The sequence below is a fragment of the Abramis brama genome (genome assembly GCF_963993115.1).
Source record: "Abramis brama genome assembly, chromosome: 5".
NCBI classification, from domain to species: Eukaryota; Metazoa; Chordata; class Actinopteri; order Cypriniformes; family Leuciscidae; genus Abramis; species Abramis brama.
Genome location: NC_139967.1, coordinates 26,876,945 through 26,891,298, shown reverse-complemented (window position 1 = coordinate 26,891,298; position 14,354 = coordinate 26,876,945). Strand labels below are relative to the sequence as shown.

Here is a 14,354-nt window from a genome sequence, read left to right as displayed (position 1 = left end):
CAGATGTGTAGGTCAGTCAATACAATAGAAAATGTAATATGCAAAACGTTATTTATTTTATCTTTACAACAATGCATGCAACCAAAACTGAACTTGATTTGAGAACTATAATGTTATAACTCCAAAACACATCCACAATGGAGAACACATACAAACACGCACATATAACACTCAACACCATGTTCAGGTTTGACTGTAATATTTTGACATAATTGCAAAAAAATTATACTTCAGTACAAAAAATGCTAAACTTCGATAAAGAGTCATTTTTATTATAATATTAATTTTATAATAGTCTAAACACAAATCTAAATGAAAATTTGTGAAAAGATGTATGCCTATGAAGAATCTTATTTTTCTATTTTTTAAACTAAACAAGAAAAAATAAATAAAAAAATAGACTTTTCATTTCTCGTTATTCCATTCCAAATAGGAAATGAAATGCTAAAAATGTACATGGACCGAAATGCATGGTGTGATGCCACAGTTTGTTTAATAAACCCACACATGTTGATTCTTTCCTAATTATTTTGTGTTACTGTGTTTCCTCTTGAGTTCTCTGTGACCCTTAACCTCTGACTTACTCAAGTGAAGGTCATGTTCTCAGGCATCTAATCAGTTTTCCTGTTGAATTAATCAAGTTTATTATATAGTTTTAAGGTGCGGTCACATTTGCTTTCTGTTTGTCAATGCGTCTAATCCTCATAACCAAATTATTTGCCCTCGTGCAAAATTTCCTATTGTTTGGATTCCTTGAAATGACTGTATTTTGACTGTGAAACTGCACACGACGGGAAATGTGACTGCACCTTTAGTTTAAGCGTTAGGTTTTAATAAACTATTAGCAATGATGGAAATATAAACAGGAAACTTTGTTTCCTGTCTGCTTTGGTTATTGGTACAAGATCTTAATTCTTCAATAATAAATTGAACATGATGTCAGAAGAATAAATACAGCTCCATCTTTTTTCTGATAACATGGCCTTTAAAATGTTTTTGTAATTTGGTGAGCTCAGATACAATATAGTTGTATTATTTTTATATATGAGATCCTTTGTGTCCATCTATGCCGGGTTCAAACTACACAATATTGTCTATTATGATAATCACTGTGTCAGATTATGTGATGTTGACTCCTAAATTATTGTGTACAAGAAATGTGTGTGATGTCATCAAGAAGGCGGAACTAGAGACTGACTTCCGGAAACAAGAGCGTAAACAAACGATGTCTACTGAAGCGTTGTGCTGGCATCATAAAGGCAGGAGTATTGTTGTCGTAGCTCGACAAACTTCGTTTCGTCATGTTTGAAAGCTGTGTTCGGAAGAGCCTTTGTGCTCCTATTGGTCAATGGCACAGATGTGACGGAACGTGTCGTGGAGGGCCGGAAAAAAAAATGCTAGTCTTTCTGTCAGGACGTTGTGAAGCGTCAGTTGTCGTCCACGGTGTTACACTATACGGTATAAAACGTTTGATTCTTGCGTCACGACACCCATTGTCGTTTACGAATCACCACAACACGCTACATCAAATGGATTGTGCCAAAATCTGGCTAATGTCGTGTAGTCTGAACCCGGCATTTGAAATCATCACTTGTTTTCCACTTCATTTCACTTCCACTTGTCTCTTTCATAATCATTTGTGTGCTTTTGCGTCACCATGATACACGTTATTTGAATCCTGTTGCTTATTTTGTGTGTTGGTGAAGATAACTTCACTGACAGTGCGGTAAGTGCCCGTCTGAATGGAGAGCACAAAGAGAAGGATCTGGAACCCTGGGATGGAGGGGAGCAGCACATCTCGGGCAGCATGGAATCTCTTGACACTGATCTGGTGAGATGTCAAACAAATCAGGCTTGACATAATGTAATAAATTGCAGTTGGATCATTGTAGAAGTATCATAAGCAGTAACGTTTAGATGTTTAAAATAATAAGCCACTTGAGGTCACACTTGACTGTGATTTTTCTGCGGTTACGAGAGGTATGGTGCGAAGCTGTTCACATTTTTGAAAACTGTCTCCCTCTCAGTCAAATGGTTGGGATCCTGATGAGATGTTTAAATACAATGAGGAGACATACGGTGTGAAGTCCACCTATGACAGCAGCCTGTCATCATACACGTAAGTCATCTCATCTGTGTTTTAAATTACCTCTGATGAATATCTTGTTTTGTTTAAATACTGGATATGTGCTGTCTCTTAGTCTGTTTTTTCCTTTTGTTTCCAGGGTTCCCTTGGAGCGAGACAACTCTGAGGAGTTCCTCAAGCGCGAGGCTCGTGCGTCTCAGCTGGCGGAGGAGATCGAAGCCAGTGCCACCTACAAGGCCCGGGTGGCCTTGGAGAATGACGACCGCTCAGAGGAAGAGAAATATACTGCTGTGGTTCGTGGAGAGAGGGAGCTTCACAGCCTCAACAGGTGAAGCTTGAACTAGTTACTGCTGCTGTGTGTATGTTTAGATCAGGAGATGTTTGTGCTCCAGTGTATTTCTTTCGATGAACAAATAAAAAGGAGATTCATAATAGTGTTTTTTTTTTTACATGCTTGTCTTACTCTATACTAAGAGCAAGAAAAAGAAATTTCATAAGTGTATAAAGGCATATTTTATTCTACTCTGTTCCCTATGTGTCTACTCTATGTTCACTCATATTACTATGAATAACTATGAATGAAAAAAAGTGCAATGCAAAATATGGCAGAATAAGTCCTGCCTTATAATTAAATGAACCAATCATCCACTTGGAACAGGAATTTTGCATTTGGACTAAATATTTCCCAACATGCAAATTTCACATTAAGTGAATGGATAGTGGACCTTTTTACCTACGAAATTATGCACCATTACAACTACTACAACAATGTTATTAGTTGGCACTACATTTTTTTGGTCAGAACTGAATTCAGTTAGATAAGTATTGCTCATTTTTTATTTCATTTTTAAATCCAGAGTTTTCCTCTTTATTTTGTTTACTTAAACAGAGAGAACAAATACATTCCCCCTAGTCAGAGGAACCGAGAACCAGGGATGTCATGGGTAGCTGGTCGTCAAAATTCACCCAGACTGGTTCAGTGTAGCCCTGGGCCACCCACACCCAGATCTGGATCTCACGACTACAACACAATGGATCAGCGTGTGGTCAATGGAGGTACAAGATGATTTGTGATGATTTGTGTTGGGTATCCATGTCGTCTAAAATAGCTAGTAACTAGTGTAATGATGCCTCAAACGATCAAATTTGGTAATGTATGTAAACAAACTGTATGTTTATTGGTTATGCAGCTTTGAATCCATAAATTATAATTAGTCCTATAATTAATAGGAGTTACTAGCGCAGCAAGCACTGTGCTTATATTCTCTGTCTGGATCTTTGATAGACGTCTCAAAGTTTCCCCTGGTGTCACTTTCAACGGGATCATTCCTTAACAGTACTCAAAATTTCCACTTAAAATATTAGAAATTATAATGAGCAAAAAAATAAAAAATCCCCTTGGCTTTCAATGGTATCTATTAATCCATTGTTCTCTCCTCAACTAACAGTCGATCTTTCAAATCATCTCTCTGGCTTTTAGTCCTTTCATGATAAAAGGATTCGGGCAAGGGAGTACTTTAGGCCAAGACTGCTGCTGTTCCAAGAGAATCTGATTGATCTTTCCAATGTTCTTTCTTTGAAGTCTCGTTGCCTTATTGTTTTCGGTTTCACTGCCTCAGAATTAACCAAAGATATCTCAAAATGTGATTTGTTACATTTCGTCCTTGTTCTTTGGTGTCTTGTCATTCTTGCTCAATACTTTTCCATCTCCTCTCTCTACCTTTCCTCCTGGCTAGTTTCGGTCATCATATCTAAAATTCTCAATCTATAAGGCCTTCAGACTTTTCTATTTTCCTATTCAATTTACATGGTCATTTGTTTTCCCTCCCCCTCTCTCTCAGTCAAATGTAGTTTTTCTTTCCTCTCATTTCGGCTCATTTCATCTCTGTCAGGTGCGCACCCTTGGCCCTCACGCTGCCCATCTCCCTCCTCTCGCCCTCCATCCCGTTACCAGTCAGGCCCCACCAACTCTCTCCCGCCCCGGGCGGCCACGCCCACCCGGCCTCCCTCCAGACCCCCATCCAGGCCCTCTCGGCCCCTGTCTCACCCCTCTGCTCATGGCTCTTCAGGGCCCCTGTCCACCATGCCCAAACGCCTGTCCTCAGAAGGTACCAGAAATTCCAGACTGAGCAGCCATTTTGTTGTGGCACCACTGCTCAGGTTCACGTTTTGCAATCAGAATGCCTGAATTACGGCTGTCACTAACAGCTGTGGGACTTTCCTGGTGTTTAATAAAACGACTCACTTCTTCTCTTGTTCCATTTTCTATTGCTATCCCTCTTTCTATGCATGATTGAAGTGAATTTGGGACATGTTTCACCCACTCATTTTCTGCGGTGTAAGGATTGGCATTGTATTTTGGCCATGGGGACACCACTAACAATGCCCAAGTGTTTCTTTCCATGTCTGACATTGGCTCGACATTGTATTCTCATACATCAAATGAGAAACTGTCACAGCCTCTTCAGTTCAAATGTATATCAGGTAGATTGAGTAGAATGAACTTTTCATGAGGACAGAGCCTTACACATGATATTCAGAAAAAGAAAAAAAGATATTGTGGCACAATTTAAGAATTCATTCCCACAACTTATGAATTTGTTCCCACAATGTATGTATTTGTTCCCTTGTTTTAGTTAAAACATGCCCACATTGTACTAATTTGATTTTAATTTCAATCGTGGACACATTTTACTAATTCGTTCCCTCATTTTCTTGGCCACTTTGTTCTAATCCTTTCTTTCATTTTAGTTCAGTTGTGGGAATGAATTCTTAATATTTGGTCAGTATATATTTTTTGTCTTCTGCTTGTCATGTGCTTGTCATTCAGCTCTGTACATGACAAAGCTACTGAAGCGTAAAACTACAACATTTTCTGGTACCATGTGTTGTAGTGTATATTGCAGTACATATTGAAATCACAAATAATTGGCATAGTTATTTCCCCTCAGTGTTTGCTTCACATTTGATACTTTGAATGTCACATTCACAGCATCTGCTTTTGGAGAGAACTACACACTACACATTGATAAGAGATGCACTAAAGGGTGTTTGTTTCTTCTTTCAGAACTCACTCATTTCTATGTTTGTGAATGCAGGTCCTCCAAGAATGTCTCCCAAGTCACAGCGAACTCCGAGACCTCATAGAGGGGCCTCTTGTCGGAGTGGTGGTCCTCCTCAGCCTGATTATATGTCTCCAGGTGGACCGTTGGAGGTTTCTGCTCCCCCTCTTGCTCGCAACAGCCCTTCTGGGGGAACCTGGTCATCTGTTGTCAGTGGTGGTAAGTAGGGTTGGGAATCGTAAGAAATTTTCCAGTTCCGTTTCCTAATAAAAAATTGTAGTAAGGGAAAAATGCACAGTCCTTTTTGTGTTTGTTTCTTATACTCGTCCAATGAGTTTAACAGACTTGTTGGTAATGTCAACAAATTCAACATATTATTTGGCAATTTTTGCAAAAAATATTTATTTTTCAGAAGGAAAATAAACATTTCTGCATTTTCTAGGAGAATTTGCGACCTCTCCTAGCTTATTGTATCTCCAGCAGTGGAGAATACTCTCTCAGAAGGGGTAGAATATGCTTGAACACACATGTAAGATCCAGACAGGTGAAACAGAATATTTTTAAAATCGGTTTGAATGATTGATTCATAAAGACTTCAATTGTTTCATCACTGGATGAATCAGCGCTCTAGTGGTTAATAAAACAGAACAGCATGCGTCTTGCGGAAGAACATTGTAGCCGGAGCTACTTCTTTCTGTTTATGTCTGTGACGAGTCACGCTGGTACTGGGCTTCTCCGCAGCGGTGCTGACCTGACCAGTGTAAAGTAGTCAGAGTATAAATGCTTATTACAGGCTTACCGTAGTTATTCAGGATAAGACAAAAACACGGTTTGAAAAAAGGTGCGATGTACTCAATGTAAATTCTGAACACAAAAAAGTTACGGACTGCAGCTTTAACATTCGTCTTTATGAATGTTTTGAAGCATCAGATGTAATCGATACACTCGTTATTTGAAGCGACTTTCAAAAGGTGATTTACTCTATTTTGGTTGCTACCATAGACATCAGTGTTTATACTCGAACTATAAACTTTTATCTCAGTACTTCTGTGATCATTTGAATATTTGTAACACAGAAATATCGATACTGTGTGGTTGAAAAGACTGAAAGTAAAGCTGTTTCATATATATTGACAACTGCTCTCTCTGGGTCAGCGACAGCGCAAACAGATTTGAATGTTCCGGTGTGAAGTTTTTGTCATTTAGGAATAAGATTGTGTGGGTGTTTGAATCAAGCTCTTTTAAAGATTAATCGTGCAGCTCTACTGTCTTTATACACTCTCTCTCTGCGTTGATATCTGAAGCAAAATGTATATGTGTAGCGGGAAGGCTTTTCAGTGCATTCATTACTATTTTAATATTCATGTGGTGAGAAATCGCTATTAAAGGAAAAGCTCCCAGCACTTTGCTCACACATTGCACCAGAACCGTTTTCGGAATGAAACTTAGGAATTTTGCACGGTTCCGCTATTTTTCAAAAACACTAATGGCGCTTTTCCACTACACAGTACCAGCTCGGCTCGGCTCGACTCGACTCGGCTTTGTTTGGTTTTCCACTATGTAAAAGTTGTAACTGTATCTGCTTCCAGGTACTTTTTTTCGTACCACCTCCGGCGAGGTTCTAAGCGGGCTGAGGCGATACTAAAATGTGACGTGAAAACAAGGCAGACTGCTGATTGGTCAGAGAGAATCGTCACTATTCACTGCGTCATCATTGCACGTGCCAGACGGAGTATCCTGAATAAAAAACAGCAAAAACAAAAACATCCAAAAACAGCATACACTCGATTTCCTCCATTGTCCTGTGTGTGTGGGTAGCGGGTGTGTCTCGCGCGTCTCGCGTAAAAGATTAAGTCACGGCAGTTTCCTGCGGCGTCGCTATGACGACCAGGTACTATTGTGGAGGTACTATCTGCAATGGAAAATGGAGCGAAAAGCGAGCCGAGGCGAGGCGAGTCGAGTCGAGTCGAGTTGAGCTGGTACTGGTAATGGAAAAGCGCCATAACTGTTCTGTCTCTAGTGGTAAGCCTAGATTTTAAATCTGTACCCAGATTTCAGTTTCAGTCGAAAACACTTTAATGCGCACTAATTTTTTTCCCCACTTTTCTTAGCGCACAGACCTCGTTCACCTCGACAGAATAGCATTGGCGGAGGTGCTCCGAGCTCCTCCTGCTTGTCTTCCCCACAGGCTGGTACAGTGCCAGTAGACTCTATGACCGCTTCCACAACGGCGACTTCCCCCACAGCAGCTAACCCGGCCACCAACCTGGAAGCATCTCCAATAGAAGAGGGTTAGGACATCCCTTACACAATATGGGGCATTTGTGCTATTCATTTCCTCTGTACCAGATCTTACAACAGCCCTTTTTTCCATTTCTTTTTCTTCTATAGCCAAAGAATCAAGAGTACTAGAAACAAGACAAAATTCTCCTAATGCCAACAAAGAGAATGTGAAGCCTATTGAAGCTTCTGCAAGCATCACTCGATCCATCGGCAAGGGTGTGTACCTTTGGAGATGTCATTTATCATCTACAGCCAGCCGTTTTTGATCTGAATTTTGAAGCTTTTGCTAAAGCTGTTTTTTCTGCATGTGAATTTTGCTGTGTTGACATAAAGCCATGTAGAAAGCAGAAATTGCAAGTTGTCAGTATGAATTAAGGATTTGGCTTCTAAGAATTAATTTTCTTTCTCAAAATTGCTGATACTGTAAATAGAGTGAGAAATGACTTTTTCAGTTTATCAAACTGAAACTAAAATCAAACACAAACTGCAATACAATTATAGGCACGGCATATGCATTAAAGCTGTCAGATTTTCACTACACAAATTCACGATAATGACATTATTGCGACATCTATAGAAATTATGAAAAATAAGTAATGTTATCAGTCACATTCCTCTTTTAACTGTACAAAAGCGTACAAAAAGAATGTCCTGTTGAGCACCTCCTGCAGACTGGGGTATCTAACACTTACCCCTGGTTTCACAGACAAGGCTTAAGCCTAGTCCCAGACTAAATTGCATGTTTTGAGCTGTTTTAACTGAAAGCAATTTGTACTGATATCTTAAAATATGTCAGTGTCTTTGTTTTGTCTCAGGATGCACACCAACAATGTTTTTTTCTAAGGCACATTTATAAAAGCTACTTAAATGTCTTAATTGAACTAAGGCCTAATCTTGGCTAAATCTAAGGCCACAGAATCCAAAAAACTGTTTTTTTGGTGTGGGTGTCTAGTGATTTTGTGCGGCTGTAGCACTGTAGCTACTCGCTGCGTTGTTGTTATCTTTTTTTCTGTCTTATGACTGGTGTCTACCAGCATTATGGGCATTTAACATGTCACGTCTTTTGTGTACTTAAGTTTGTTATTTTAAATGTAGACGTGCGACAAGCGCGCTCAAATAGAGAGCGACGCAATCACGACGCTCAACTACTTCGTCTTCATGGAGAACGCAGCTCACGATTGCTTAGCAACGGCAGTGCGCTTTTAAAAATAGAAAGCGGTGCAGTCTGCATTTTCAGACGCGACGTGAACGGCCCCTTAAGGTGCAATACCACCATCTACGCGTCAGCCAGATAGTTACTGCCACTGGATGATTTATTATATGTGTAGTATTAACACAATATCAATTCATTTTAAAAACATTTCAGAGTCAGACATTTTAGTACCAGTATATCGCGACACCATTACATCAAACGTATCTTAGTGAAAAATCTAATGTAATTGTGAGTTATTTGTAATAAATGTGCTTTCTAAAATGATTCTTTCACTTTTTGATCTTCCTAGGGCCTCTCAGCATGGCTCCAGATCACAGGAAACAAATAGATAATTTAATAAAATTCAGTGAAGATTTTAGGGTAAGTTTTATTTCTTTCCCATTATATGTGTTTCAGCACCTTTACTTCAGTTTATTGAATCCCTTCATCATTTATAGTTGCAGTCTAGCTCAAATTCAGATGCAGTTTTTGATCCCATGGTGAACAAGACTTCAAGGGACCTTGGAGTAAAGCCAAATGATCAAGCAGCTGAGAAGAGCACAGTAGATTCAACAGGACCCAAAGTCTCCATGGAGTCCGGCATTAATGAAGAAACCTCCACTTCTGTGAGCGTCGCCCTAGCAGGAAGTAAATCTGGTACCCCTTTACTCTCTCCTTCCTCTGCTGTACCAGAGCAGAAACGAGGGCCTGATGTGACATCTCAGGGCGTCCAGACCACCTCGCCTCTGGCCAACACTGCTGCAAAAGATAAGGATGAGAAGGAGGAGAAGAATGACCCTGTAGCAGAGTGAGTCAGCAGAAGAAAATGAAAAGGCTGTAGCATTGGCGATGTGAATCAGTGACAGAATTCATTGTCAAAATGATCAATTATTTTGATCAAAAGTATAAAGAGGCTTAAAAGAGTCTTTCTCAGCAACATGATGCATGCTAGTAATAGATTGTATTGCTCATTCCCCTGAGAAATGTTCTTGTAGTATAGTAAATAAAACCATGTTGATTTATTGTTTATGCACTTTTTAGGAGTGTTAGAAAATCTACTCTCAATCCCAATGCCAAGGAGTTCAACCCAAGGGTTTTTTGCTCCCCTGTAAGTAAATCACTTCTTTGTTTTGTCATTAAATGAACTGAAATCAACATATTCCCAAAATTATTTATTGTATTATATTATATTATTGTACCTTAAAGTCAGGTCATTTTGACAAACTAATATAAGATAGAAATGTACATGTCCATACATTTCTTTTTAACTGTTTCCTCAGCCTAAACCAGCAACAACCCCCACTCTGACCCGGCCTCAGGGTCAGCCCAGCCCTTCCATCGTAGTACAGCAGCCCCCTGCCGTCTATGGCCAGACCATGTTCCAGATGTACCCTCTGACCCCTGTGAGCCCTGGCGTTCAGGTGAGCACCGTTATATGAACCCCTCTTGTCAGTTCAATCTAATTCATTCTGTGCATGGAAGCCTACGTTTGTACTAAAACATCAAAAAGACATTTGTTTTTATTTTAATTGATTTTCATTCATGTGCCAAGATCATTGATGTCCTGATTGTGTTCATACTTCAGCCATCCCTCCTTTACTTTCATTTGTCAGTTGCATTTGCAAAGTATCTGCATGTATAGCCCATCAGATGATTGCTCAATTGATGATTATGACATGATTGCAGTTTTAATTTAATCCATTTAGAAGGGCCAGTAATGGCCTGTTCATTCTAAGTTTGGTTTAAATAAATGGTATGAAAGTTTTAGAATTCATAGGTTCATAGGTGTGCACTGGTTTATTTTACAATATTGTGCAAAAATGTGGACTTTGTGTGAACAGACCTTAAGGTCCAAACATGATAAAGTACAGATGGTTTTACTGGTAGCATGCTGTAAACCTTTGGAAGAGCTCATGGTTCATCATCAGCCCAAAAAGTTGCACCACACTGATGTATGATAATATATTTACTAATTAAATTTTTTTTCTACTGACCAAAATAAAAGCTTTACTTTTTTGAATATATTATGGTGTAGAGTGGAAAACCCAAAAGCAATGGTTCAGTCCATTTTCCTTTGTAGCCTCTCTTAAAAATACGTTGATTCATCTTTAGTTACTTACATGTTCTAGAAAACTAATCTTATACTGAAAAAGCAAGTGATAATCACACTAAAGGCTGGTTCTTTTTGTTTCTTTTCCCTCTTTCCTCTCTCTCCATTAGAAAAGCATTATCTGGAAGGTTTGTGCAATTCTAAGCTTTTTTTTCTACTGAAAACGTGTATGAGATTTTTGCCTGCATAACTGACCAGCAGATGTTGGTTTGCTCGTTTCTTACTGCTGATCAGTTATTATTATTATACCATGGTCTGTCTGAATTCTCTATTCTCATTGGCTGGAAGGTGTGCAATAAAACCGTGTAATGCACCGGTAGTTCCGAGTCAGTTGAATCACCGTTCTATATAAATGTGCTTTTTTCATTGAAGCACACAGACGCATACATCATTCACATTGTTTACATTGAACCAAACAAGCAAACGTCACTCGGAGATCGCGCTGCACACACAGAAAGATTCAGGAGCACAGAAACTTGACAACACTGCCCTGTGACTTTCATTAATAAAATAGATTTGCTACTGAATCGCTACATTATATTTCTCAGCACTGAGGGGGTTACATCGCTGGTTTTGAAATAATTAAACTCACAGCTTCGTTGTTATTAGAGAGAGACGCTGAACAGACAGGTTATTCACACACGCATCTGAGAGAGCGAGCGCTATATAATGATTTCAAATAAATCCTATTATTCATTTATTGTAATAAATTTAATCTTACAAACTATTTTATCTCTGTATCTGATTCAAAGCGGGCAGAATGCTAGATCTAACGAGTCGTAACTGACGGAAATGAGCGTAATTTTTACCCTTCCGGTCAAATATTGCACTGCAAACATCAATAACAGTTTTAAGTTGCCAATGCTGGCAAATGACCATGGTATAAGCGGGATAATACACGGCTAGCTGTGCATTAAACGATTTGAATGCGCTCCGCGGAGGCTTCGCGTCGGGTGGTTCTTTGCCGCAACGTTAAGCATTAAAATTGTTTAATGCACAGCTAGCCGTGGATTATCTCTTACTTATTAAAATTTCCATACTGTTGTCAATTTTTTTTTAAACTCTCATTACATTTTTAGCTTACCTTATCAACTAAGATTTTTCAGTACTCTGAATGAGCAGGTTTTTTTGTTCTTTTTTGCTTTAAAATTGTAATCAAATTTTGTGTTTACATTTTTTTTTGGTTCTGTTAGAGCATTGAAGCTTTGTTTGCATGAACCCTTGACCAGAACAGGAAAAAGCCAGAACGTTGTGTGGATTTATGTCAGTCTTTTTTCAAAAGCATTGATGTGTGGATATCTCATTATTTTTAAACAACCCATCAGCAGTAGAGGACAACAATTTTCTGGGTCTTTGAGAAATTGAGGATGAGGGGTTCAACATTGATCTAATGTGTACAAATAGCTTTTTCCTGTTAGCGCTTTGAGACAAGAAGAGAAAGTGCTAAAAGTAAATTACAGAAGTGATCAACAGAATATGATACATGATAGTATTAAGATGCATCAAGCAAGTGTTTTTCAAGACTGTGAACTAAGTAAAAACTGCATCTCAAGTTCTGCTCCTCATCTTTTAGCCTCCAACCATGTACCATGTTCAGGTTCCTCATATGGCCATGAACCAGAACAAGCCCTACAGACCAGGTAAAGGTGAGAATGCTTATCTCTCAGTGTGCATGCTTTTTAAAACTGCTTTCAAATGTTAGTTAAGGCTGTTTTGCATCCTCTAGTCATGAGCTTTTTCAATTGTGTGGGAATTACACTATATATTCTTGTGTATTGATTTTGTAGATTGTTTGCCGGTCTGTGCATTTAGGAAATACGATCTGTGTAAAATAGTTTATTTTTCATGATGTTCTCTCAATCTCTAATGATTTAAGGCAAAATGCCCTTTTCATTCTCTCTTCTTTTCTGTATCTGCTTGTAGTACCGAACATGCCACAGCAAAGGCCAGACCAGCATCACCCACCTGGCACATCTACAATGATGCATCCAGCTACAGCTGCCGGGCCGCCCATCGTGGCACAGAACCCAGCCTACTCCACCCAATACTTCACTTGTAGCCCCCAGCAGTTTGCTAGTCAACCTCTGGTACAACAGATGCCCCACTACCAGTCCCAGGTACAGTGACTTTAGAGATCTAATTTCTAACGAGGAATTACTAAAGCAGAGTAGTAAAAGATGAACACAGCCAATAAATTATAAAAAAAAAAAAAAAAGAGTAACCCTTTGTCTGAATATGCTTTCTTCACTACCAACCTCTTTAATAGTGGGCAGTACATGAAATTAGTATGTTCAAATTTCTACTATAAAACTGTGAGTGAAAAGGTCCTGAATGTTCCTGAATTGAGTTTCTGAAGTTTGCATCCAATGGACACTTTACGTCCAATATGGCTACGTAAGAGGAATTGTGAATGGCAGTGATATAACTGGTGCTTTAGGTCACATGACAAAGCCAACATGTCGGATGTAGTACGCCCGGATTTCATTCACACTATATAGACTACTTTTTTACTGTTTGCTGAAAAGATACCAACAAACAACACTGAGAAGTGTGGGAATCTTTGATTATTTTGCTTAAAACATTGTTGCGGTTTGTTTGGATACTCTGAATGTCTTTAAAATCTGCTTTATGATTGAGTGATGTCATTGAATTGACTGGATAACATTTGGACAGATTCTTTTCCCCATTATACAAGAAAAACACAAGGTTTTTTTTTCTTGAAGAAAATTCTTAAAGGTACTATCTTGCAGACCATTTACTGTTCAACTGTTCTTGTCTTAAACAAGAAAAGTGAAAGTGATTAATATGATGCTGGGTTCATGTGTTTCAGACCCAGCATGTGTTCAGTCCTATGATTCAGGGCAGTGCGAGGATGATCACCCCTCCTGGCCACGCTCAGCCTAGCCTGGTCTCTTCCTCCACCAATCAGTATGGTGAGCAGACGCATACTATGTATGGTAAGAACTCCCCCAGCACAAAGACTAAGCCTTGACAGCCCACTTTACCCCTTTACTGTCATACTGTGCTAAATTTACAGTCACTTTTTGTTGCCTCTGAATAACTTGAAGCTACAGAAACAAGTGTTGGTCTTTGTAATGAGCCACACATTAATGACTTGAAGGATTAGTTCACCCCAAAATGAAAATATCTGTCATCATTTACTCACCCTCATGTCGTTCCAAACCCATAAGACTTTCATTCGTTTTCAGAGCCCAAATAAAGATCTTTTGGATGAAATCTGAGAGATTTCTGTCCCTCCATTGACAGCTACACAACTACCACTTTGACGCTTCAAAAATTTGACAAAGAGATCGTAAAACTAATCCATATGAATTGAGCAGTTTAGTCCACAATTTCTGAAGAGACTTGATCGCTATTTATAGGCAACTTCACACCGCATAGACAAACGCTAACAAACATGTTTGTTGGGTTTTGTTGGATCAGTGTGTTACCCCAGTTGGAGTCTGTTGGCATTGGTCGGAGTTTGTTTTCGCCTGACTGAATATGTTCAATCAGCATTTGTCTGTTGGGGCAATGTAAACATGACAGTTATTTTTCATAAAATTCTAAATCCAACGGCCAACTTGTTTGTTGGCGTTTATCTGTGCAGTGTGAATTGGC

General features: G+C 39.1%; 1 protein-coding gene across 5 annotated transcripts in view; it reads left to right on the top strand.

Annotated features, from left to right (window-relative positions):
- atxn2 (ataxin 2) overlaps positions 1 to 14,354 on the top strand; it is a 30,878-nt gene that overhangs the window by 10,378 nt on the left and 6,146 nt on the right. Inside the window, exons 7-21 of one of the 5 annotated variants that reach the window (XM_084114060.1) lie at positions 1,707 to 1,831; positions 2,028 to 2,119; positions 2,226 to 2,414; positions 2,976 to 3,142; positions 5,185 to 5,367; positions 7,260 to 7,439; positions 7,540 to 7,647; positions 8,934 to 9,004; positions 9,082 to 9,431; positions 9,665 to 9,731; positions 9,904 to 10,044; positions 10,844 to 10,861; positions 12,307 to 12,373; positions 12,657 to 12,850; positions 13,564 to 13,690. In XM_084114060.1, the coding sequence (XP_083970186.1) occupies positions 1,707 to 1,831; positions 2,028 to 2,119; positions 2,226 to 2,414; positions 2,976 to 3,142; positions 5,185 to 5,367; positions 7,260 to 7,439; positions 7,540 to 7,647; positions 8,934 to 9,004; positions 9,082 to 9,431; positions 9,665 to 9,731; positions 9,904 to 10,044; positions 10,844 to 10,861; positions 12,307 to 12,373; positions 12,657 to 12,850; positions 13,564 to 13,690 (2,079 nt within the window). Of the gene's footprint in view, positions 1 to 1,706; positions 1,832 to 2,027; positions 2,120 to 2,225; positions 2,415 to 2,975; positions 3,143 to 5,184; positions 5,368 to 7,259; positions 7,440 to 7,539; positions 7,648 to 8,933; positions 9,005 to 9,081; positions 9,432 to 9,664; positions 9,732 to 9,903; positions 10,045 to 10,843; positions 10,862 to 12,306; positions 12,380 to 12,656; positions 12,851 to 13,563; positions 13,691 to 14,354 lie in introns of all 5 variants that reach the window. The other 4 variants (XM_084114063.1, XM_084114059.1, XM_084114062.1 and 1 more) reach the window with 4 other exon arrangements.